At 42.3% G+C, this 24,234-nt stretch overlaps 1 protein-coding gene across 2 annotated transcripts in view; it reads left to right on the top strand.

The window, feature by feature from the left end:
* The window catches only part of KHDRBS1 (KH RNA binding domain containing, signal transduction associated 1), a 38,992-nt gene that overhangs the window by 11,263 nt on the left and 3,495 nt on the right, over positions 1–24,234 (top strand). Inside the window, exons 2-10 of one of the 2 annotated variants that reach the window (XR_003971117.1) lie at positions 299–423; positions 1,740–1,856; positions 4,106–4,252; positions 6,921–7,054; positions 7,767–7,968; positions 8,461–8,528; positions 9,284–9,342; positions 11,914–12,106; positions 14,729–14,788. Coding sequence is in view for 1 of the 2 variants with exons in the window: in XM_030326900.1 (XP_030182760.1) it covers positions 299–423; positions 1,740–1,856; positions 4,106–4,252; positions 6,921–7,054; positions 7,767–7,968; positions 8,461–8,528; positions 9,284–9,342; positions 11,914–12,011 (950 nt within the window). In the remaining variant the exon portion in view is untranslated. Of the gene's footprint in view, positions 1–298; positions 424–1,739; positions 1,857–4,105; positions 4,253–6,920; positions 7,055–7,766; positions 7,969–8,460; positions 8,529–9,283; positions 9,343–11,913; positions 12,227–14,728; positions 14,789–24,234 lie in introns of those variants that run through there. The other variant, XM_030326900.1, reaches the window with a different exon arrangement.

Raw genomic sequence — 24,234 nt, forward strand, 5'->3', positions numbered from 1 at the left:
TTTATCCCTTTTTCCCCATCTCTGTGCGTTGGTTTTGTTAAATCCATTTATTCTAAGGAAACATTTGAACGGCTCTGATGTAGCGGTTTCAGGTGGGGGTGGAAAAGCAAACTGCTTTCATGAGAAGCAGGCTTTGGGTTTCCTAGTCAACTCCACACAGCTTTGGTGCTCTCAGCCAGTCTCTGAAATTAACACATTCATCTGAACTGTTTGGTCTTCGACTGTTACTGCTTTATGCAGACTCGGAAACTTGCCTTTAGTTACCAGAACAAAACTAAATTGTGTTTGTCTTATTCAGAAATTGAGAAGATTCAGAAAGGAGATTCAAAAAAGGACGATGAGGAGAATTACTTGGATTTATTTTCTCACAAGAACATGAAGCTGAAGGAGCGGGTACTGATACCTGTCAAGCAGTATCCCAAGGTAAGGCAGAAAAGGCCTCACTTCGTCATCTTTGTAGGTGTAAGAGTCACGGGCTGCAGTAAAGACTTCTGGAGATTATGACACATCAGATACTTGAGCCTGTGAAGCTTCTCTTCCAAATACTGCTTTTTGTAGTATTTGTTCCTGGCAGTTGAAACATCTACATCCATAAACTAACAGCATACCTATAGCCAGGAAGGAAATATAATCAACTTTATTATTAAAAAGAGTTTCTTTCTGAAATGTTTGTTCATCCTCCAAGTTCAAAGAGAAAAACTGAAGAGTTGTTCTCTGTCAAAAAATTGACATAGGGGAAACAATGACATGAAATCTAAGTATAGGAAATTTAACACAAATCCTTGACAAGATGAAGTTAATTTTATTTCTTAACATTTTGCTTTTATATAAATGCTTTCTTGTTTTTCTCCTTCTTTTTCCCTTTTTAAAAATTTTTAATTTTTTAATTTATTTATTGTTTAATTTACATCTAAGTTAGTTAGCATATGGTGCAACAATGATTTCAAGAGTAGATTCCTTAATGCCCCTTACCCACTTAGACCATCTCCCCTCCCACAACCCCTCAGCAACCCTCTGTTTGTTCTCTATATTTAAGAATCTTATATGTTTTGTCCGCCTCCCTGTTTTTATATTATTTTTGCTTCCCTTCCCTTATGTTCATCTGTTTTGTGTCTTAAATTCCTCATATGAGTGAAGTCATATATTTGTCTTTCTCTGACTAATTTCACTTAGAATAATACTCTCCAGTTCCATCCACATAGTTGCAAATGGCAAGATTTCATTCTTTTTGATTGCCAAGTAGTACTCCATTGTACATACATACCACATCTTCTCCTCCCCCCCTCCCCCGCTTTTTAAGGAAAAAGATTAGTTATATTTAGTTTACCTAACAAGTACTACAAAAGAATGTCATTTGTCTGTTCTGAGGTTAGTCACTGCATTACCAATATTTATGTGTGTTAAAATACTAAGGGTTGTAGTGTGATAATATGGAAAGAGCACCAGATTACATTAGGAAACCCAAGTTCAAGTCTAGGAACTGCTACTTCCTAGTTATATAATCTTAGATTATTCACTTTTTCAGTATATCCTCGCATATCCTTCAGTAAAACGGGAATGGTAACTCCCTATTTTACAGGGTTGTTGAAGACCAAATGAGATAACATATATGGAAATGCTTTATAGAACATGGGTATTTAGAAATCGTTTTTTGTTTTTTGTTTTTTTTCAAATTTTTATTTAAATTCTAGTTAGTTAACATATAGTATTAATAGAAATCTGTTTTTATTTTCTGTCAGTTCAATTTTGTGGGGAAGATCCTTGGACCACAAGGAAATACAATCAAAAGACTGCAAGAAGAGACAGGTGCCAAGATCTCTGTTCTGGGCAAGGGCTCAATGAGAGACAAAGCCAAGGTAAGCTCACGTGAGTGAGGCAAGAAAACACTTGTATATGTACAGGATGCAAATCCTTTAAATTTGCCTTGGATATAAGAGATTATAGACCAGGTTAATTTACTTGTTTGGCAACCCGGAAGAGCCTAGGTGTGCCCTGTGGATTGCGTGGTTTTTTTTTCCTTCTTGTTCTTTTTTTTTTTTTTTTTTTTTTTTTTTAACGTTTATTTATTTTTGGGACAGAGAGAGACAGAGCATGAACGGGGGAGGGGCAGAGAGAGAGGGAGACACAGAATCGGAAACAGGCTCCAGGCTCTGAGCCATCAGCCCAGAGCCTGACGCCGGGCTCGAACTCACAGACCGCGAGATCGTGACCTGGCTGAAGTCGGACGCTTAACCGACTGCGCCACTCAGGCGCCCCTCCTTCTCGTTCTTAACTGTATAGTAATAGAAGCAGCAGTAGCAGTTTTCATGTTAGTAAGCTTGTCTGTGAAAACTTGGAAGGGGGGCTGGATGTACTAAAACTTATCCAGACTAAACACACTAAAATGTGAACAGCACATTCCCTTTCCGGTAATATAGAAAAGTGAGAGCAATAACGTGTGTGCAGGCGAGTCTGAGGACTAGTTGTTTGGGTTTGCTGCTGTTTTTTGTTTTTTTTTTTTTTTTTTTAGCCAGCTGGAATGTGAAGCCCACTAAAAGAATTTGGAAAGGAACCATGAGTAATCCTGACAACAGAACCTAATGCTTACATGTTTTTCCATTTTCTAGCCCCATAGGCTTTTTGTTTGTAAGTGCTAAAAAAAATTCCCACTAAAACGGTATTATCTTCTAGGGTCAGCTGTTTGGATGAGACATAACCAGGGTACAGCCTAAAACTTAGTTATTCAGGGCTCCTTTTATGTAGCCTGAATTGACAAACATTGTTTTCTCAGAGCCTCTTTTTGTCCCCTCATATTTCTCACTAGATGAATACAGTTACGGTTGAAGTGTGTTATTCTAGCTAATGAGATTTACGTGAAATTTCTTCACTCTATCCTGATTTCCTTCCTCCCTTAGAACTCCCCAGACCATATAAGCAAATAAGAAGAGCTTGTGCTGGGACACCTGGCTTGCTCAGCCAGTAGAGCTTGCTACTCTTGATCTCAGGGTTGTGAGTTCAATCCCCACATTGGGGCTACAGATGACTTAATAAATAAAAAAAAGTTAGGGGCACCTGGGTGGCTCATCCAGTTAAGCATCTGACTCTTGGTTTTAACTCAGGTCATGATCTCATGGTTTGTGAGTTTGAGTCCTTCATCAGGCTCTGAGCTGATAATGTAGAGCCTGGCAGCATGGAGCCTGGTTGGGATCCCCCCGCCCCCGCCCCTTCCTTGCTTGTGCTGTCTTTCAAAAATAGATAAATAAACATTAAAAAACAGAGCAGGGGGGTGGTGCTGGGTGGCTCAGTCAATTAAGCATCCGACTTTTTTTTTTTTTAATGTGTATTTGTTTTTGAGAGGGAGAGACACAGAGCTTGAGTGGGGGAGGGGCAGAGAGCGAGGGAGATGCAGAATCTGAAGCAGGCTCTAGGCTCTAAGCTGTCAGCACAGAGCCAGATGTGGGGCTCGAATGCATGAACGGTGAGATCATGACCTGAGCCAAAGTCAGATGCTCAACCGACTGAGCCACCCTGGTGCCCCAAGCATCCGACTCTTGATCTTAGCTCAGGTCATGATCTCATGGTTTCATGAGATCAAGCCCAACGTTGGGCTGTGTGCTGACAGCGTGGAGCCTGCCTGGGATTCTCTCTCACCTCTCTCTCTGCCCCTCCCCCACTTGCACTGTATCTCTTTTTCTCAAAATAAACATTAAAAAAACTTTTTTTTTTTTTAAATAAAAGTTAAAAAAAGAAAAGCTGGTGTTTAATGGCTCTACTTGGGATTTAAGAGCAAATGCTTGGCAATGAATAGATGAATGAATGCATGCATGCTTGGCAAACTGCTATATCTGAATGGAGACTGGAATTAAGTGAGTCTCTTCTATACCATCTAATAAGAGCTCCAGTGAATGCACCGAATTCATGACGGTAGTTAACTGTTTAGCAGACCGATTATAGGTTTAGTATGTTGTGTGAATTACTATTCTCCAGACCTTGTTTTGCTTTCTTCTTACACTTTTACTGTTTCTCTCACCTGTTTAGGTTATTTTTTGCCATCTCATTGGACTGGAGGTAATGGTATCATTTTCTCGCATTCACGTGATGATGTTTTTCTGCATTTTTTCCATAGGAGGAAGAGCTGCGCAAAGGTGGAGATCCCAAATATGCCCACTTGAATATGGATCTGCATGTCTTCATTGAAGTCTTTGGACCCCCATGTGAGGCTTATGCTCTTATGGCCCATGCTATGGAGGAAGTCAAGAAGTTCCTAGTACCAGTAAGGAATCCCACATTCTATATCTTTGAGCAAGAGAGAACTGGGATCTAGTGTTGTTGCTAAGGCAGGGGTTCTTAATCATGATCTCTGCATAATCATGATCTCTGAAATTGCATATCAAATTCTACATTTATGTTCACTTTTCTGCGGTAGTCTGTTAGTTGTACCTAGTTCTTAAAGCACTGTGCCCCAAACCCACTCTACCCTTTAATATGGTTTTAGTTATATAGCAGTGTCTGTTGTCAGTATTTTGAGTCCACAGTGTGTCTGGCATTTTAACATCTGGTTAAAAAATATTGAACAGAGTCTTCACTGAGCTAAGTGTATTGATACTTGTGTGGAACCAGGAGGTGATGATGATAAAATGGCTAAGATGGTCATAAACCCCCCTGTACTCAAGGAATTATGTTCTAGACTCTAGAAAGTGTAGAGGGTTAACTAACAGCAAGAAGCTTCTAACATCCAGTGTTCATGGATTAAATTAAATTAAAAACTAGGTACATTCAGGACTCTTTCTCCTGGAGGAATTTACTTACATAGAGTTTGATTTGAAAGAGGCATGATTGTTAACAGGCTTGACTATCGATGATATTAAACACATTGGTGTGCATCTCCTTCTGGAATGTAACTGAGGCCCAGGAAGAGTTGGGACAGACCAAGTTACCTGTCTTGCATAATTATTACCACCTGGTCAGAGGGTCCATTCTTCGAATAAGTAGAAAATGGTGTGATTCTTGCCTTTCAGCAAGTCCTGCTAGTTGTCAGAGTTAACATACTACAGTTGAATATTTAATGACCAAGGATGAATCTGGAACCTTAGGAAGCATTGAAATACTATTAACTAGAATTGGGTAAGCATCATGTTTGCATCACTAAAACTAAGAGGAGTTGAGATACGGTTCTTGGTTTTCTTGTGTACGTAAAGTGAGGAGTTGGTACTAGACGTGGTGTCAGCAGATGTGAGAATAAGTAGAGCAAAAATTTACAGGCAGTGTGTACCTATAATGTCGAGCTCCACGAAGTCCAGCCCCGTCTCAGATGTCTCAGCAGCGGCTTTGCTTCCAAGTACCTCCTCTTCGTTAGAATGTTTAAACACGAAACAGCCAATTTAAAATATCCGAGAGAAAAAGCCGGTAAATTTTCCCTTGATGGAGTTCTTTTTACTCGTTTTGAGGTGTTCTATTGAAGCATCCTAAGCCACCCGGTTTCTGAAGGAATAGGGGGAATGCCCGTCTCCTCTTGATCCTTAGTCTCAGCATATTTCTCAAAAGGGGTAGCTTTACAAGGCTTTCGTGTAAGTGGATCTTCTGAAAAGATGCCTGCCAGGCAGATCTGGGTTTCCTCAGCCAGAAGAATCTAGGCACGTGGGCTGTCATTGGTCATTTGACTCTCCTGTGTGGGTCTCAAGCGTCAGTAATGTGTAAGGTAGGAAGGAGGTGAAGATTAAGCAGGGGGCATCTCTGTGGTAACTAGAATCATCTATTCTCGAAGCTCTGTCCACCTGGGATATATAAAAAAGCATGGAGTGTTAAAACTGAATGGCTCTCATCAGGAAATATTGAAAAGATATGCAAATGGCATTTGACTCAGTTCTTCTCTCTTGTGAAGACAAAAAAGTGACCCTATTTTTGCATCCATGACCAGAGCCTCCGTTTTCCCCTTAGAACCATTAACTGTACCAGAGAGGCTTCCTGGTACAGTAGGAAGAGCACTGGACTGGGACCTTTATCTGCGTCATCTTGGACAAGTTATTATTTCACTTTTCTGAGCCTCAGGTTCCTTGTTCATCCCAAACATTTGTTAAGTATCTGGTAGGTGCCTAATACTATGCTTGGGTCTGAAGTTACAAAAATGGCTCATTTCTCACAATCTAGTGGAAAGACAGACAATTCTAAAATGACGTGGTAAGTGCTTGGGTAGGGAAAATACACAGTGCTGTAGAAAAAGAGGAGGGAGTGGGGGTAGCATCAAAGAAAGTTTTTCAAAAGAGGTAGTATTTTAGATTAAGTCTTGTAAGAGTAAGTTTGAGTGTTTCAGGTGGACAAAAAAAGGCAACATAGTCTGATGATTCAAAGCCTAGATTTGCGAGACAGGTAATTTCTGAATTCATATCGAGTCTGCCACTTACTAGCTCTATATCCTTAGGCTGGTGGCTTTATATGCCCTGATTCTGTTTCCCAACTGTAAAATGGGAAGATCTGCCTACTTAATTCAGGGTTATCTTGAAGATTAAACTGCAGAATCTATAGAGAGCTTATTATAAAGTGCCCAATGCATAGAGCCTATCTGATGGTAGTGGCTTTTACTGTTCTAGGAAGAGGAAGCAATTTGTACGAATGGATGTACAAGTATGCCAGGTTCTGAACTACAGGTTACTTTACATGGCTTGAAAGGAGGTTGTCCATGGAGAGTGGATGGAAGTGATCTTGAGAGCTAGGTAGGGACCAATGATGAAGAGCTTCAGCTGAATAATGAGGGGGTCTGCCATCAGGACTTTCCTCGAAGAGGTGACAGGTAGGGTGCCATTTGACTTCAGAGAATGCATGACCTGAGTCTTCATCCAGGCATTCAGATCTGGTCTTAGGATCCAAGGCTTATGTGGGCTGGACGACTTCTCAGCGGAAGGTGGAGATGTAGCACAGTACTCCTCATTATCTTTCATTTGCAGGATATGATGGATGATATCTGCCAGGAGCAGTTTCTAGAGCTCTCCTACTTGAACGGAGTACCGGAGCCCTCTCGCGGACGTGGGGTGCCAGTGAGAGGCCGAGGAGCGGCACCTCCTCCTCCACCTGTTCCCAGGTAAAAAATAATGGAGATGACTAGAAACAGGATGTAAATTTGACTGCCAGTAGCATCTCTCTCTTAGTGGTGCTCCAGCTTAGAAGGGGGCCTCAGGATTTGTACCATCAAGAGTGGAATAGTAGATGTTGGCACTTTGGTCATAGTCAAGTGCAGCTGTCCTGTTGAAACTTTTGCTTTTTTAATTTTGGACAGTTCTAGCATTTTCAAAATGGTCTCTGACTTTAGAATTTTACCTGTGACTGACCTTTAATAGAGTGTTCAGACTTCCCGAAGTAGTAGTCCGCTGATGAGACATTCACAGGTCCACTGTGGGACTGGGTCCTTTACCCACCCATACATTCCTGTGTGTTGTAATAATAGTCGATTTAAGGCATCGTGAAATCTGAACATTAAACTAACCTGTGTTTTAAAAGCTCTATTTAAAGTAAATTTTCCAGGGCGCCTGGGTGGTTCAGTCCAACTGAATGTCCATTGAATGTCTGACTCTTGATTTCGGCTCAGGTCATGATCTCACAGTTTGTGAGCTTGAACCCCGTGTGGCCCCATGTTGTGCTGTCAGCACAGACCCTGCTTTGGGATTCTCTTTCTCAGTCTCTCTCTGCTCCTCTCGTGCCCTCACGTGTGCTCTCTCTCTCTCTCTCTCAAAACAAATACTTTTTTTTTTTTAAGTTTATCCTTTAAAAACATAAAAATAAATTCTCCTTTGCAGGGGCCGTGGTGTTGGACCACCTCGGGGGGCTCTGGTGCGTGGTACACCAGTGAGAGGAGCCATCACCAGAGGTGCCACCGTGACTCGAGGAGTGCCACCTCCACCTACAGTGAGGGGTGCGCCAGCACCAAGAGCGCGGACAGCAGGCATCCAGAGAATACCTTTGCCTCCACCCCCTGCACCAGAAACATATGAAGAATATGTAAGAAGTTTGAACAATGTGCCATTTCCCAATACCTAGAAGGTTGCCAAAGGCAGTTGAATGACAGGACCTAGGCCCTTAACATAAGTGGCAGGGACTGCCTGTAAGATCTGGAGTCTGCTCTCTTGTACGAGAGGATTTTTCCATTTTAAGCGTGGTTTACTATGTGTGAATAGATTAAACAGGAAATAGGCTGTGCCTTGATATATACAGTGTTTTACTAAGGGGTTTTTTCGCTAGTTACTACTGATAATGCTGAAGTTCAACTTTTTACCTTGTTTCCTGCCCACGTTTGGTTTGGTTGGTGGTCCAGTTTTGTTTCATTTAAAAAGAAAATAACCCTTTCTCTCTCAGCCATTCCACAGTGGGTGTTAATTTTGGAGGGAAATTCCGCATTCTATTAATCCAGAAGCCTGCCATACTCCCATGGGATGTAATTACCTCCCCTACTCTGTGTGATTCTGACTTTCGGTATCCTTTTATTTGTTCTAGGGATATGATGATACATATGCAGAACAGAGTTATGAAGGCTACGAAGGCTATTACAGCCAGAGCCAAGGGTGAGTAAGGCAACAGAAGTGCCATTTCGTGTCCTAGGGATGGATGGAGGGAGCTGGAGCAACAGAGATTTAGGAAGCACACATCTAGGGAGCGATGTGGCTTCTCTTTGGAGGGTATCTCCTTTGCTTTCCATGTCAGTAAGGCACACGGATCTGTTTCATTTAGATAACTGTGAATCTTATGGTGTAGAATCTGGAAATAGCAGATGGAAAATTCCTGAGCCGTGACCACATGGAAATAAAGGGAAAATGCCTTTAAAATTGTTTTGATTTATTATTTAAAACTATCACAGCCACATTAAAGGTGCATTAAAGTTTAAAAGGAAGCTAGAATCCCACTACCATAAGTGAGGTTATTTTCTGCACTTTTCTTAAATAACGTTTTTTGTGTATATGCATTGTATCTGTGATTGATTGTAAGTGTCTCATAATTCTACAATGGGGACAGAACAGCATGTTTGTGTATTCTTTTCCAGTGAGCCCTATAAATGTGTGTTTGTGTGCACTGTGATTAAGATGGTCAGTTTAGAATTTTGGTTTTTCACTTTATGTGGTATCCATTTTTCTCTGCTATTGTCATTTTTTTATAAATGCATAGCGCATACATGTTTTGGAAGTATTTTCTGGTTTGGAGATGGAGCAGAATTAGCGTTTTCCTGTATTATACATGTAGTAGAATGACTGAGATGTGGGGGAAGTGAAACCAAAACAGACTTAACTCTCGAGCTCTCTAACACTCTGTCTTTGACTTTCAGGGATTCAGAATATTATGACTATGGACATGGGGAGGTTCAAGATTCTTATGAAGCTTATGGTATGTCTTTATTTCCGTGGTGGGCAGAATGTGCAAGTAAGTGCCAGGGAGAGTGCTGGTGACTGGATTATTGGGGGTCCGCCAGTCACCCACCTAAGGAGAAGACTTCAGAAAGCTGAGATGTTGGAGATGTGACAATAGCAGTGCTGCTCTTACTTAAATTGTGTGGTGTGCCATAGAAAGAGGAGCTCTTAAGGTGAGATGGGGTTACTGTTACTCTTGGAAAGTTAAGCGGATGTCTTAAACTAGGGCCCGGGTCCAGCTTGGCCTGGTTGGAACAGCAGACTTTTAAGCCAGTGTTGATCGTTTTCTACTTCAGGTCAGGAGAGATGGCTAGGCCTAAGTCATGTTGCAGGGCCTTTGCTGCTAGTGCTTAGGCCACATTGGTAGATAACAAGAACTTCATCGTATCTAGCTTTATTCTCCAGCCCCACTTTGTTTTTTAAGAACAGTATTAGCTTTCATCAAAAAGAATCTATGTAGAGGAAATGTTAGTTGAAGGGGAGCTAGATGGCAAGTAGCTGGCCAGGGCAGGTTGGATGCAAGAATAGTGCCTGTCAGTCTCAGATCTGAGGCCTTAGGGGCTGGAGCCAGGTCAGGGCAGTACTGGCATCAAGCTCCTTACTGGCTTGGAGACACGTCAGGTCAGTCCTTGATCCCAAGAGAGCTATAGAGGCTGGAATGGCAGCAGGACCAAGCTGTCTTCCCTGAGGTTTAGTTGAAAACACATTGCTCAAGAGTGTCCTCAAGAGCCAGTTATGGGGGCGCCTGGGTGGCGCAGTCGGCTAAGCATCCGACTTCAGCCAGGTCACGATCTCGCGGTCCGTGAGTTCGAGGCCCGCGTCGGGCTCTGGGCTGATGGCTCAGAGCCTGGAGCCTGTTTCCGATTCTGTGTCTCCCTCTCTCTCTGCCCCTCGCCCATTCATGCTCTGTCCCTCTCTGTCCCAAAAATAAATAAACGTTGAAAAAAAAAAAATTAAAAAAAAAAAAAAAAAAGAGCCAGTTATGGCCCTGGGTTAATGGGCCCCATAGGGAGTGCCATGTGGCAGTGGGTGCAGAGAGAGCAGCCTTTGAAATGCAAGGTATTTTCAGCATACCTGAGGGAATTCCAGAGTCCTTGGCAAGGGGCTCATCAGTTGACAGGTCATCTTAACAGACTAGTTAACAGTCTCCCCTTACCCCTGGTTGAAAAGAAGGGGTGGGGAGCCTTTTTGAGCTGAGACCAGCTGAGCTTAATTCTTCAGCACAGTATGTAGTAGCCAGTCAGTTGCTTGCCCAGGGAAATAGTTTTTACCAGTTCTCGCTAAATGGTACTGGACAGTTGCCATCGGTAACACTGCACCGCTCTGCTCGCATGCCACTATTTAGAAGGGCGGTGGGATTGCCCTAGGGTATTTCCCTCCATCGGCGAGACAGTACAATGGGGCCTCTGTATGTGTTTGACTAAATTACATTTCTGTTTTGCCAGAGAAGAGACTGGACTGAAAGAGGCAGGCTGCCTCTTTTGCTCCTGGTATGATGTTGCCACAGTTAATCTGTTATGATTTCTGCGTTTATAAACAGAATTAGAAAAATAAACCGTCTTATTGGTACCAGAAGCCACTTGGAAAGTGATGGATGTACCTATTACACTAAGGGTATAAACAAGCTTAAATAGGATTCTTTGAGACTTTAGATCCACATAGAGGTTTGAGACCTATAGTGATGGAGGCTCTTATTTGTGAATGCAGGCAGCTGGAGAAATACTTCAGGGATGAACTGGCTTGGGTAAAGTATGGGGGCGAGTGGGAAGAATAAGCTCATAGACACAACTCTTTTTCCTAAAAGGTCAGCTATAGAAGTAAGTGATACCTCCCTCGGGCTTTTCCCTGTGACAAAGGAAAACCATTTGAGGATGTCAACCATGGTGTCTGGCTTCTCTGGGCTATTGCCTAAGAAAGAAAATAGTGAATTCTCTTCATCAGTGCTATAAACACATTCTGTTGTACTTCCCTCCACCAGAGCAGTGGACCAGCTCTGTTGGTGAGGAGGCCTCATGAAATGTGGCCCTTGTTTGCTTCTCCCAGAGAGCCAGAGGACACGCCTCAACAGGGAAACCTGACTTGCTGTTGGAAAGGGAGCTGCCTACTTCCATTCTGAAAGACTTCCCAAAGTTGCCACGTTACCTGAGGCTTTCTGCCAAATTCCTTTGGGAACAGGAAAAAGGGCGTCGTGGACCCACTGAGACTGATTTTGTTTTACTGTCTTGAGTAAGGTGTCGGGTTTATCCAGGTATTGGGTTATCCTGGAGTAGAGATCATGTTGCCTGTGGAGAACCTCTTTGCTGTAGATGACTCCAGGTCTTTTCTGAGCTGTTTCTCGTCTGCCCACTCCAAATTGCCCTACAGCTGGAAAATGAACTAAACTGTTCAGGAGGTCCAAGCAGAGCAAAAAAGCAAGGACCACTGGGAGGTGGCATGCCACTGGAAGCGAAGCAGTGTTTCTGGTGATCTTTACCATATACTCTACTCCTGCTCATCCCAAGATGCCAGTGGCATGTGGTTTATTAAACTGTTCTTGCTTTCCCCACAGGCCAAGACGACTGGAATGGGACCAGGCCGTCGCTGAAGGCCCCTCCAGCTAGGCCAGTGAAGGGAGCATACAGAGAGCACCCATATGGACGTTATTAAAAACACACATGAGGGGAAAATATCAGTTATGAGCAAAGTTGTTACTGATTTCTTGTATCTCCCAGGATTCCTGTTGCTTTACCCACAACAGACAAGTAATTGTCTAAGTGTTTTTCTTCGTGGTCCCCTTCTTCTCCCCACCTTACTCCATTCTTAACTCTGCATTCTGGCTTCTGTATGTAGTATTTTAAAATGAGTTAAAATAGATTTAGGAATATCGAATTAATTTTTTAAGTGTGTAGATGCTTTTTTTCTTTGTTGTTTAAATATAAACAGAAATGTACCTTTTATAATAAAAAAAAGAAGTTGAGTAAAAAAAAAAAAAACCACAAACCTGTTAGTTTCAAAAGTGACATTGCTTGCTTTAAAGGTTCTGAAGTTTAAGGCTTGTTAACTTTCTCTTAGTTTTGATTTGAGGCATCCCGTAAAGTTGTAGTTGCAGAATCCCAAACTAGGCTACATTTCAAAATTCAGGGCTGTTTAAGATTTAAAATCACAAACGTTAACGGCAGTAGGTGCCACCATGTAAAAGTGAGCTCAGACGTCTCTAAAAATGTTTCCTTTAAAAGCACATGGCGGTTGAATCTTAAGGTTAAATTTTAATATGAAAGATCCTCATGAATTAAATAGTTGATGCAATTTTTAACGTTAATTGATTTAAAACAACAGCAACAACAAAATTAGGTTTGTAAAACTGACTTTTTCATTATGTGGGTTTTGAAATCTAGCCCCAGACATACAGTGTTGAGAGATACTTAGCCGGGAGTACGATTTGAAGAGGTTGATTTGGGGAGAGGGGCTGGCCACCTGGATTGAATTTGATGCAGAGCTTTTTAGCCTTGAAAAACCTTTCAATAGTAATACTAATAATTAAAATTTCAGTATTTAAAACGACAAAGTGTTTTGTCCATCTGAGATTCTGCACTCCATGTAAAGCTCACTTGGACACTTAGAGCCACAAGCTGATGATTTTTTTTAAGTTGACAGTTGTCAATATTGAACTGTTCCCAAGGTAGTTAGTGAAGTATGTCTCAACACTAGCATGATATAAAAAGGGACACTGCAGCTGAATGAAAAAGGAATCAAAATCCACTTTGTACATAAGTTAAAGTCCTAATTGGATTTGTACCGTCCTCCCATTTTGTTCTTGGAAGATTAAATGCTACATGTGTAAGTCTGCCTAAATAGGTAGCTTAAACTTATGTCAAAATGTCTGCAGCAGTTTGTCAATAAAGTTTAGTCCTTTTTTAATCAAAGTAAATGTGATGAATTGTCATTTTTTTTTGGGTGGACAATAAAATAGTTTTCTCTTTCAAATAAACTTAAATTAATTCTAAAGTTAATGGGCTTGTTAAAAATTTGGAGACATTCTTAAAAGTGGTGGGGGGGATTTTATTTTAAGTTTACCAAAAAAAAGTTTATCGAGTTGTTAAGTTTTAGTTTAAAAATAACCAAAGCTTTTTCACCCCCTGGAAGTTGTTGACAGCAGTTTTATCCGTCCTATATCACAAGCTCTAATTTCTGGAGAGAAAAAACCCAACTGAGCCGAAACTTGGATTGGTTTCCATACATAGGCCTCAGTATTTAAAGTGCCAGCCACCCTCGCTTGCACCTTCTGTAGAGCCCCCAGGTGGCCCTAAGAGTGACTCCAAATAACCTCTGTGAGCTTGGAAAGAGATAGCACCTGCCTTTAGATACGACAGTTCAGCAAACCCTGGGTGCCCTTAAGGGTTTCCCTTCCAGTCCCAGAAATGCTGTTGACAAATCAGCTGGGCTGGGGCAGGATCTGGCATGTTAGGCTGGCTCTGAACTCCCTCCTGAGAGACCAAGAGAGGAAATGATGGAATTGGTTGGCCCTGTTTCCACTCCCTCCTCTGTTAATTCTCGGGGTTCTCATGCCTTCCCTAAGGGAGCCACCTAAACTGCTCGGGGGTGAAAAATCCTCTTGTATGAAGTGCCAAGCTGCCTGCAGCAGTGCATGATGGACATTTTTTTTTCTTTTTAAAACACACCAACAAAAAAATGTATTTGTAGATTGTGATAAAGTGTAAATAACTGAATTTTCAACCATGGTTTGAAGTCAGCTTTCAGGGCATTATGTCTTGTTTTGATGAAAAGAGATCACTCTATACCCCCCTTTTTAAAGGAAAATTATCGCAAGAGAATCAGGATGTGTAAAGCTAACATGCATCGCAAAAAACCAAAGGTAACCTAAATGTCTGATTTTAATAGCACATATTTCTCTTTTACATAAACTGTGACAGCAACTTGCATAAACAATTCTTTAGCTGTTAATTTTAATGTTAAAACTTTGCAAAACTTGTTTAATAAAAATAGCTGTAAAAAGAAAAACCATATGCTGCCGCATAAATTAGCCATAACTCTTAATAATCCTGCCCATCACAAGTGAACTGTAATGTAACCTGGGCACAAAGTCTGACATCTTAAATGACACATTGTAAAATTTCAATGAATGTAGATTAGACCTGCTGCTCCCCAAAGTCAAGCTTTCTGCTCAGCTATTTAAAAATGTACAAGGATGAGCCCCTATAGGTCCCCATATTGATATTCACAATGAAATGTTACTTAAAATTTCTTTAAAGTTGCATGTTTCTCTCCTGTAATGTGTAAACTGCATGCAGGATCTCTATCTTTTATTTTGTATGTCTTTAAAACTTCCTCTTCAAAAGACTGACCTCTTACTTCTCCGTTTTCAGGTGATTGAAAACTCCTGAGGCATTTCCTGGAGTAGAATGGGTAGTGAAGACCCATGTCAGGTAGGTTAAGGTGATTTCTGCTAAGGATGTGGGACTTTTATCCTAACTATAAAATAGTTTTGCCAGGCGGTGGCCTGGAAGGTGATCAGTGGGCACACTTTTCTTGCCTGTCATCCGTATCCTATTTACAACACAACTATGTTTATATTTTGGTTTACGATCCATACTGAATTTACTTGTTATGATCATAGTGTCAGCTTCTATTTATTAAATCCCACTCTATCCTGTCAATAACTTACGAGGTGGGGCAGTGTTTCATTTGGAGTTCATTGGTTATAAGCAACAAAGTGACTAGATAATGTAAATAAAAGGGTATTTATTAGAAATGTGTTAGGGGCTCCAGATTTAGTGTGAAGGCTAGAAAATCTGGCATGGGAACCAGATAGCAGAGAACTGGGACAGCAGTGGTAGATCATTGGAATGTTCTTGAAGACAGGACTAGCTATTTAGGTGCTATTGCTAGAATGAATGAACTCTAGCTGTGTTTGTTTGCTTTCTCCCTTGAGATTCAAGTTCTAGGGAGGGAATGTGAGACTGTATTAGCTTGAGTCACATGTTCATTCTTTACCAGGATGTGGGAAGAAAAAACTATGCAAAAGGAAGCCAGGGTGTTATTAGGAAAAAGGAACGGGTGCTGGGAAGCCAAAAAACAATTGTCCACTAATATTTGTATATTACAGAAGTAACTGAGACTTAATGAGGTTAAGTACTTCCCAGAGTCATATAATTAGTATGACTAGTAATCGAGCCCAAGTTTGTTGCCAGAACCTAACATCTTAACTCTCTATATTATACTGCTTTTAATCTAAGGAAAGAGGTATTTCTCACCCTGAGGAGACCCTCAGAAGGGATAGTGTGGCATAGTAGAAAGGGCATGAGACAATGACAAAGAGAGTTGAATCTCCAAGTTGTCTTTGTTAAGTGACCTGACACAAACCACTTATTTCCAAATCTAGGGAGGAAGATGGTGATAATGTACACCTTAGAGTGGTTGGCAAACTGAATGAGTTTTAGTATGTATAAGGCCAATCAATTTGGTGTCCTATATATAGTAAATATTGGTGTTCTGGAAGAAAGGTTAACCCCCTGATTTGGGTAGGCGAGGGCTCCGGCAACTGAGCAAGCCTTCCTGCGGATTAAAGCTGTCGAGGAGCTAGGTGGATGATTCATCCCTCTGCTCCCAAGAGAGTTGTTAAGGTTAAGAGGGCACTGAAGGGAAGGGACCAAACTAGGTAGGCCAAAGGCATGTACAGCCTTTGACGGTGATATCTGCCTTCTTGGGAGATCATGTCTTCCTGACCTGCTTCTCCCAGGAGCCTCTGAGGTCTGGAGACTCCAGAAGACCGTGTGTGTTGGTCATGGTTCTGGGCACCTAGGAGTCCTAAGTCTGATATTGATTACATGAATGGCAAGGCAATTTTAGGGGAAAGTCCCTGAATACAGAGAATTAATCTTGACTCTTCCCTAGGGTAGTCTTAAGAGCAGAATTGGGGGGATGCTTCTTTCTTCATTTGGCCTACAATTTGTGCCTGGAAAAACAGGTTTTTATTGTTGGCAGATCTGGATCTGCAGCAAGTGGTCTGCTTTTTCTGAGTTTGTAGCTTAGTCAGTTAGTCCCAGTGTTTTCTATAGCTTTCTGTCACTACCTGTGAATTTTTATTATTACAGTCCTGTAAGCTTTAGATAAGCCAGGCAGGATTGGGGACCTGTCCTGACTCTGCTTCATCATTTGTCTCTGTTTTGACGAAAACAAAACCTTTAATCCCTCTCTGGGCCTCAATAAAGTTGATAATAGTAGTTAACATCACTGTGTGATAATATCCTAAGCAGTTAATAAGAATTCTCTCATTTGGTTTTCTTTTTTTTTTTTTTTAACGTTTATTTATTTTTGAGACAGAGAGAGAGCATGAACGGGGGAGGGTCAGAGAGAAGGAGACACAGAATCTGAAACAGGCTCCAGGCTCTGAGCCGTCAGCACAGAGCCCGACGCGGGCCTCGAACTCACGGACCGCGAGATCGTGACCTGAGCTGAAGTTGGCCTCTCAACTGACTGAGCCACCCAGGCACCCCACATTTGGTCTTCTTTACGTTTCTCTCTTAACTGTTATAAAACTTTGGGAAACATAAAATTTACCATTTTAACCATTTTTTTAAGAGTGCATGTGCGCGCACATGAGCAAGGGAGGGGCAGAGAGAAAGAGAGGAAGGGAGAAAATCCCAAGCAGGCACCACGCTGTATGCATGGAGCTGGACATGGTGCTTGATCCCACAAACTGTGAGATCATGACCTGAGCTGAAATCAAGGGTCAGTCGCTTAATTGACTGAACCACCCAGGCGCCCCATTTTAACCATTTTGAAGTGTACAGTTTTGGTGGTTTTTAGAATATCCACAATGCCGTGCAACCATCACCACTATTTAATTCCAGAAAATTTCCATTACCCCAAAAAGAAATCCCATACCTGTTAGCAGTCACTCGCAATTCCCCTCTCTCCCCAGCCCCTGGCAACCACTAACCTACTTTTTGTTTCTATGGATTTGCTTCTTCTGGATGTTTCACATAAATGGAATTACATAATATGTGCCTTTTGTGATAGGCTTCTTTCACTTTGCATAATATTTTCAGGGATCATCCATGTATCATTACAGCATGTATCGTTACTCTTTTTTTTTAATGTTTTTATTTATTTTTGAGACAGAGAGAGACAGAGCATGAGCACGGGAGGGGCAGAGAGAGAGGGAGACACAGAATCTGAAGCAGGCTCCAGGTTCTGAGCTGTCACCACGGAGTCCGACGTGGGGCTCGAACTCACAGACTGTGAGAACATGACCTGAGCTGAAGTCTGATGCTTAACCGACTGAGCCACCCAGGTGCCCCTGTATCATTACTTTGTACTAGTGATAGGAAGCATACTACTTCCAAAAGCAACCCATTTCATTTAAGACCGCTGCAAGTATTAGAAGTGTTCCCTCACTTTGAATGAGTCACTCTGGTAACTTATACTGGTTCTACCTTGGACACCTGAAGAAATAGCCTGTCAAGCACTTGAAGATCCTTTTCATTCGTGCTTCTTTTCCAGTTCCAGAAGGTTTTTTTGTTAGACTTCCTAGATCTGATTTTCAAGAACTAGTAATTTGGATTTTATGTGCTGACAGTTGTTGGGTTTTTTATTTTGTTTTTGTTTTTTTGTTTTAATGTTTATTTTTGAAAGAGAGAGAGAGAGAACGTGAGTAGGGGAGGGGCCGAGAAAGAGGAAGACACAGAAACCAAAGCAGGCTCCAGGCTCTGATCTGTCAGCACAGAGCCTGATGCGGGGCTCGAACTCACAAACATTGAGGTCATGACCTGAGCTGAAGTCAGACACTTAACCGACTGAGCCACCCAGGCACCCCTATACTGGCAGTTAATGTTCACTCAGATCAGTATTAGTCCCTGTAAAACCTCTGCTGCAAGCCAAATGCTGCCCGTAAGCCTACCAGCTTACAGCCTCTGGTTAGCTTCTATTAATACAAATTAAAAGACATGTTAGGATTATTGAGATATCATATGGAGATGTGATCCCCTATTGAGAATCACATGGTTGTGATTCACCCATTTAAAGTGTACAATTCAGTGGTTTTTAATATATACAGGATTGTACAGTCATCACCACATTCAGTTTTAGAGCATGTTTATCACCCCCCAAAAAGAATTCCCATGCCTCTTAGCCATCTCCCCCATCCACTTGCCTTCCCCAGCCCTAAGCAACCACTCATGTACTTCCTACCTCTGTTGACTGGCCTGTTCTGGACATTTCGTGTAAATGGAAGCATACAACATGGGATCTTTTTTGACTGGCTTCTTTCACTTAGCATAATGTCTTCAAGCTCCATCCATGTCATAACACGTATTAGTACTTTATTCCTTCTAATGTCAGATACTGTTTCATTGGATGTATATTGCACTTGTTATTTATCCATTCACCCACCGATGGGCATCTAGGTTGTTTCTGTTTTTTAGCCATAGTGAAAAATTCTGTGGGGCGCCTGGGTGTCTCAGTCGGTTATGTGTCCGACTTAGGCTCAAGTCATCACAGTTCATGAGTTTGGGCCCCGCGTTGGGTTTTGGCAGCATGTGGAGCATGCTTGGGATTCTTTCTCTCTGTCTCTCTGTCTCTCTCTCTGTCTCTCTCTCTCTCTCTCTTTCTTTCTCCTTTCCCTACCCTGCTTGTGTACTCTCTTTCAACATAAATAAACTTTAGGGGCACCTGGGTGGCGCAATAGGTTAAGCATCCACTTTAGCTCAGGTCATGATCTTCCATTCGTGGGTTCGAGTCCCGCTTTGGGCTCTGTGCTGACAGCTCAGAGCCTGGAGCCTGCTTTGGATTCATTCATTCTCTCTCTCTCTCTGTCTATCTCTCTCTGTCTCTCTCTCAAAAATAAGCATTTAAAAATAATAAATAAACAAACTTCAAAAAAATACTGGGCACCTGTGTGGCTCTGTTGGTTGAGCATTGGACCAGCTCAGGTCATGATCTCATGGTTCATAAGTTCGAGCCCTGCATCAGGCTCACTGCTGTCAGCGCTAAGCCCACTTCAAATCATCTGTCCCCTTCTCTCTCTGCCCCTCCCCAGCTCGTGCTCTCTCTTTTAAAACTAAGCATTTTTTATCAGGCTCTGGGCGGATGGCTTGGAGCCTGGAGCCTGTTTCGATTCTGTGTCTCCCTCTCTCTCTGCCCCTCCCCCGTTCATGCTCTGTCTCTCTCTGTCCCAAAAATAAATAAAAAACGTTGAAAAAAAAAATTAAAAAAAAAAAAAAAAAAAAATAAGCATTTTTTTAAAAAAATACTGTTCTGGGCATTAATGTACAAGTTCTGATGTGGACATATGTTTTCAGTTTCTTGCACGTACACCTAGGAGAGGAATTGCTGGGTCAGACGGCAGCCCTTTGCTTAACTGTTGGAGGGACTGGCAGAGGCTGCACCATGTTCCCACCAGCAATGTATGAAGTTTCAAATTTCTCCACCTCCACTTGTTATTTTCTGCTCTGTTTATTGTAACTATCCTGCTGGCCGTGAATTGGTATCTCATTGTGGTTTTGATTGGTACCTTCCTTAATGACTAATGTTGTTGAGCATCTTTTCATGTGCTGATCCCCTATTTGTAGGTCTTTTGTGGAGAAATTTCTATTGAAATCTTCTATCAATTTTCACATGGGACTATCTTTTTATTATTAAATTGTAAGTTCTTTATATGGTCTGGTGCTAGACCCTTGTCAGATAGGTGATTTGCAAGTATTTTTCTCCCATTTCATGGGTTATCATTTTATTTTCTTTGGTTGTTTTTGTTTTATTCTGTTTTAAGTAGGCTCCATGCCCAACGTGGGGCTTGAACTCACAACCCTGAGATCAAGAGTCTCATGCTCTACAAAATGAGCCAGCCACGCACCCTTCTCTTTACATTCTCTGAACCACAAAAGTACCATTTTGATGGAAGTCTGAACTATCTATTTTCTTTTGTTGCTTGTGCTTTTGCTGTCATAGATAAGAAGCCACTGTCTCATTCAAAGTTCCAAAGATTTATACCTATTTCCATCTAGTTTTATTTCATACATTTAGGTCTGTCGCCCATTTTGCATTAACTTTTGCATATGGTGTGAGGTGGGAGTCTCATATTCATTCTTTTGCATGTGGATATCCAGTTGTCCCAGCATCATTTATTCAAAAGACTGTTTTTCCCCGTTGGATGATCTTGGCACCCTTGTCCATACTGGCACACCAATTGACCACAGCGATACAGATCTACTACCTTTTAAAATATGTATTACTGAAAGTTACTGATATAATTGGAGTAATTTCTGACAAATAGTAGCTACTCAATAAATAATAGCTGACTGGATTATTTTGGCATCACTAAAAGCTAATAGTCAGTCATGGGGCTAGGATTTGATCCCACATATGGATATCTCCAAACCCTGTCTTTACCCTGCGTTTATACTTCTGGCTGCTAAAGGGGAAAGGAGGCTAGCTATTCTAGCTGCCATGCCTGGCCATATGTAGTTCTTCCGAGGCTTAGAGGCTGTGCTCTGCGTGCCCTTCCTTCCACTAGCAACATCCTTTGCTCCTGTCCCCATTTCTCTCCAGGGTTTCTGTGGAACCTCCAGGGTGTTCATGGCAATGACTGTTGCTGCTAAAGGAACACTCTCACCCTTTCTTACCTAGGGATACTACAGTTATTCAAGTAGCCTTAGGGTTTGTCCCTTCTTGCTTTCTCTCCCACCCCCTTCCACCCCGTGTCCCAAGCCAAGAATGAAGGTAAGGATGCCTCAGCAGCTGCTAGGGCTCTCTGGCCACTAAACATGAAACAGACTCAGACTGTGTTTTGTTTTAGGAACAGCAGCCTGAGAGTCAAGACCCAAAAGCCTCTTGCCTGCACATACACAGAGTTGCACTGTACCATGTGAATAGGGGAGTAGGGGTGGTGTGGTGGTAGATGTTTCACTGAGGTGGGGCGCCTGGGCGGCGCAGTCGGTTAAGCGTCCGACTTCAGCCAGGTCACGATCTCGCGGTCCGTGAGTTCGAGCCCCGCATCGGGCTCTGGGCTGATGGCTCAGAGCCTGGAGCCTGTTTCCGATTCTGTGTCTCCCTCTCTCTCTGTCCCTCCCCCGTTCATGCTCTGTCTCTCTCTGTCCCAAAAATTTAAAAAAAAAAAAAAAAAAAAAAAAGGTGTTTCACTGAGGTTTTTGAAACTTAAGTACTCCCTGCCTGGTCTCAAACCCCAAAGCTGTATGTCCCTCAAGGCTCACGGGCTCCATCTTTCTATGTTCTTGTGCCTTGTGAGAGCCTGTACAGGCTGCTATTTGCTGGCAGTGTTACTGTTAAGTAGTCATTTAAATTTTTCCTTGGTCTGGGGCACCTGGGTGGCCCAAGGGTCCGACCTTGGCTCAGGTTATGATCTTGCAGTTTGTGGGTTCGAACCCCACGTTGGACTCTGCTGACAGCTTGGAGCCTGGAGCCTGCTTCAGATTCTGTGTCTCCCTCGCTCTCTGCCCCTCCCCCGCTCATGCTCTCTTTCTCAAAAATAAACATTAAATTTTTCCTTGGTCTGTTTCCATGCAGTGATCTTGACCCCACTTGGGAAGGGAAGGAGAAAGTGACATAGGGAAAATAAGCAGCTCTTCCTGGCTAAGGGAGGAGCTCTTAATTCTAATTTGAATGCCTCCTGTGTGTCCCTATTTGGTAAATGAGGCAGCTGATACTAGGAGAGGTGAAGTAATTTACCATCATTGCGTAGCAAGTTGTGGGGTGTGCCTCTCAGGATTTTTATATACTGAAGTCAATTCTCTATGCTGAAAGCACACTACTTCTGTAAGATGACACCATATTTCATTGATACTGAGGCCATTTTTTATAAGCTGTATCAAGTACTGCAAAGAAAGAAAAAATACTGCCAATTAAACCAACACAATAGTTTGTTTTTATATCAAGTGTAAGATGCATCCTGATTTCAGCTGTTAAAATCCGAAAAGAAAATGTATCTTAACTATTGCATTTTGTCAGTTCTAACATTTATTCTTTGCTATGTGTATGTATTACCTTATCCACCTATAAAGTAGCTATTATTGTCCGATTTTTACACAATGATGAAACTGAGGCCCAGAAAAATTAGGTAACTTGTCCAAGGTCATGCAGCTATTAAGTAGCAGAACTGGAATTCAAGCTCAAGCCGTCTGATTTCAGAGTCCACGATCAGTTTCAACTACTAGATTGTGCTGGAATTTTAAAAAGAGTTTTACTTGTCAGCTAGAACCATCTCAGCCTATACAGTATTCTCTATTCTGGAAGGAGGCTGCTTCTGCAGGCATATTATTGCTGCTGCAGTGAACATTGCTGAGACCACATAGGTCCTTATTCTGGCTGTTACAGGTCCCGGGTCTCCATCAGTTTATAGTGTCTACCTTTCAGAAGCTCAGTCTAATGGAAGAGAATAAGTCTTCAATAGTCACGTAGTGTGTGGTTGTGCTCTGTTGCTGAACTGAATATCAAGGAGGCTGGGGGAGCCGTCCGAGAAGTCTTAGGGAGCATCGGAGAAGGGGAGTGACATTTAAGTCGAGTCTTAAAGGATAACCAAGAATTTGCCAGGCAGACAGATTCACCTAGCACCTTATTATGGCTTTAAACAGACTAATGTCAGTGCCTGCTGCCTCGAGAGGTAGTTTCACTAGCTTTGGAGCCTTAGGTGAGCTAGCCTCCCTGAGTCTCAGTTTCATCATCTGCAAAATGAGAGGTTATCGTTTATTGGACAACGTTGTTGTAAAGATTGAGTGAATGCCTGCAGAACGGTCAACGTGACCTGTAGTAAGCACCCAGTAAATGTTAACTATAAATAGAGGCTGGGCGAGTAGGTTACTGCCCATTTTGAAAAGCTAAATGTTAGGCAAAGAATTTGGTCTTCATTCTAAAGGTTAGGGAGCTGTTAAAGGCCTTGAGCATGAAAGTGACTTGAACACACCTATGTTTGCAGTTGAGCCCAAGGTAGGTAAGAAAGGAAAGCAGAAGGGCAGAGTTTGGTAAAGTGGCACCATTTCTTTGCCAGAGAGTGAAGGGATGTTGTCCCCTCACCTTGCCTTCCTTCTGCTCTCCTCTTACCAGAAGCCTTTTGGTTCTTAACCTTTTTCAGAAAGAATAATCCTGTCTCCTCTCAGACGTTTGGGCTATTTGAGGGTGGGATGTTAGGCCTTTGCCACATGTTATGGGAGGCTTCCCACATCCTGTCCCTTTAACCCACCCTGTGAATTGGAGACAAGAACTCAGTCCCCTCTGATAGAAACTTCACTCTTAAGGAATGTTGCTTCCTCACTCTAGGACCTGAATGCATGAAGTCTCTGCCTCCATTTTAAGGTCTTAATTCTAGGCTAACTCCACTGGAATTATCGTATGCAGCGACCCACTTAATTCTCACAGACAACCCTGTGAAGCGGGGATTAGGCTGGGAAACTGATGAGTCCGGGCTAGGATGACCAAAGGGCCCAAGAGCTGGAGTTTAGACCCATGTCTCTGCTCTTACTTAACTGCCTCCTGGTCTCTTCTCTGTACCTACAGTGGCCACCAGAAGATCCGCTTACACTGAAAGTAGTTCCCAGCTTTGGTGTACAGGATGGATACCCCGTGCTGTGTTTCCAGATTCGTGAAATTAAACGAATTGAATATTTCTAAGCCTTCCCTTTCTCTCTCCACAACCTTCATGTATCTCTTGCTCTCTGGATTAATAGTCATTGCATGTTTAAAGCTAGCAAGCATCTGATGAATATTTAATAGCCTGAGCAGACAGGCTGGATACAGCTGTCTGAGACAGCAGCTGTTGGGGGGAAGGGGAGGAAGTGCACTGCCCTGCCTAACTACTTGTTCTTTTGTTCCCTGGGCTAGCTCTTGTAGGCTCCTTAGGAACAAAGGCCTATCTATGGTGGGC

The sequence above is a fragment of the Lynx canadensis genome, chromosome C1 (genome assembly GCF_007474595.2).
Source record: "Lynx canadensis isolate LIC74 chromosome C1, mLynCan4.pri.v2, whole genome shotgun sequence".
In the NCBI taxonomy this organism is placed as follows: Eukaryota; Metazoa; Chordata; class Mammalia; order Carnivora; family Felidae; genus Lynx; species Lynx canadensis.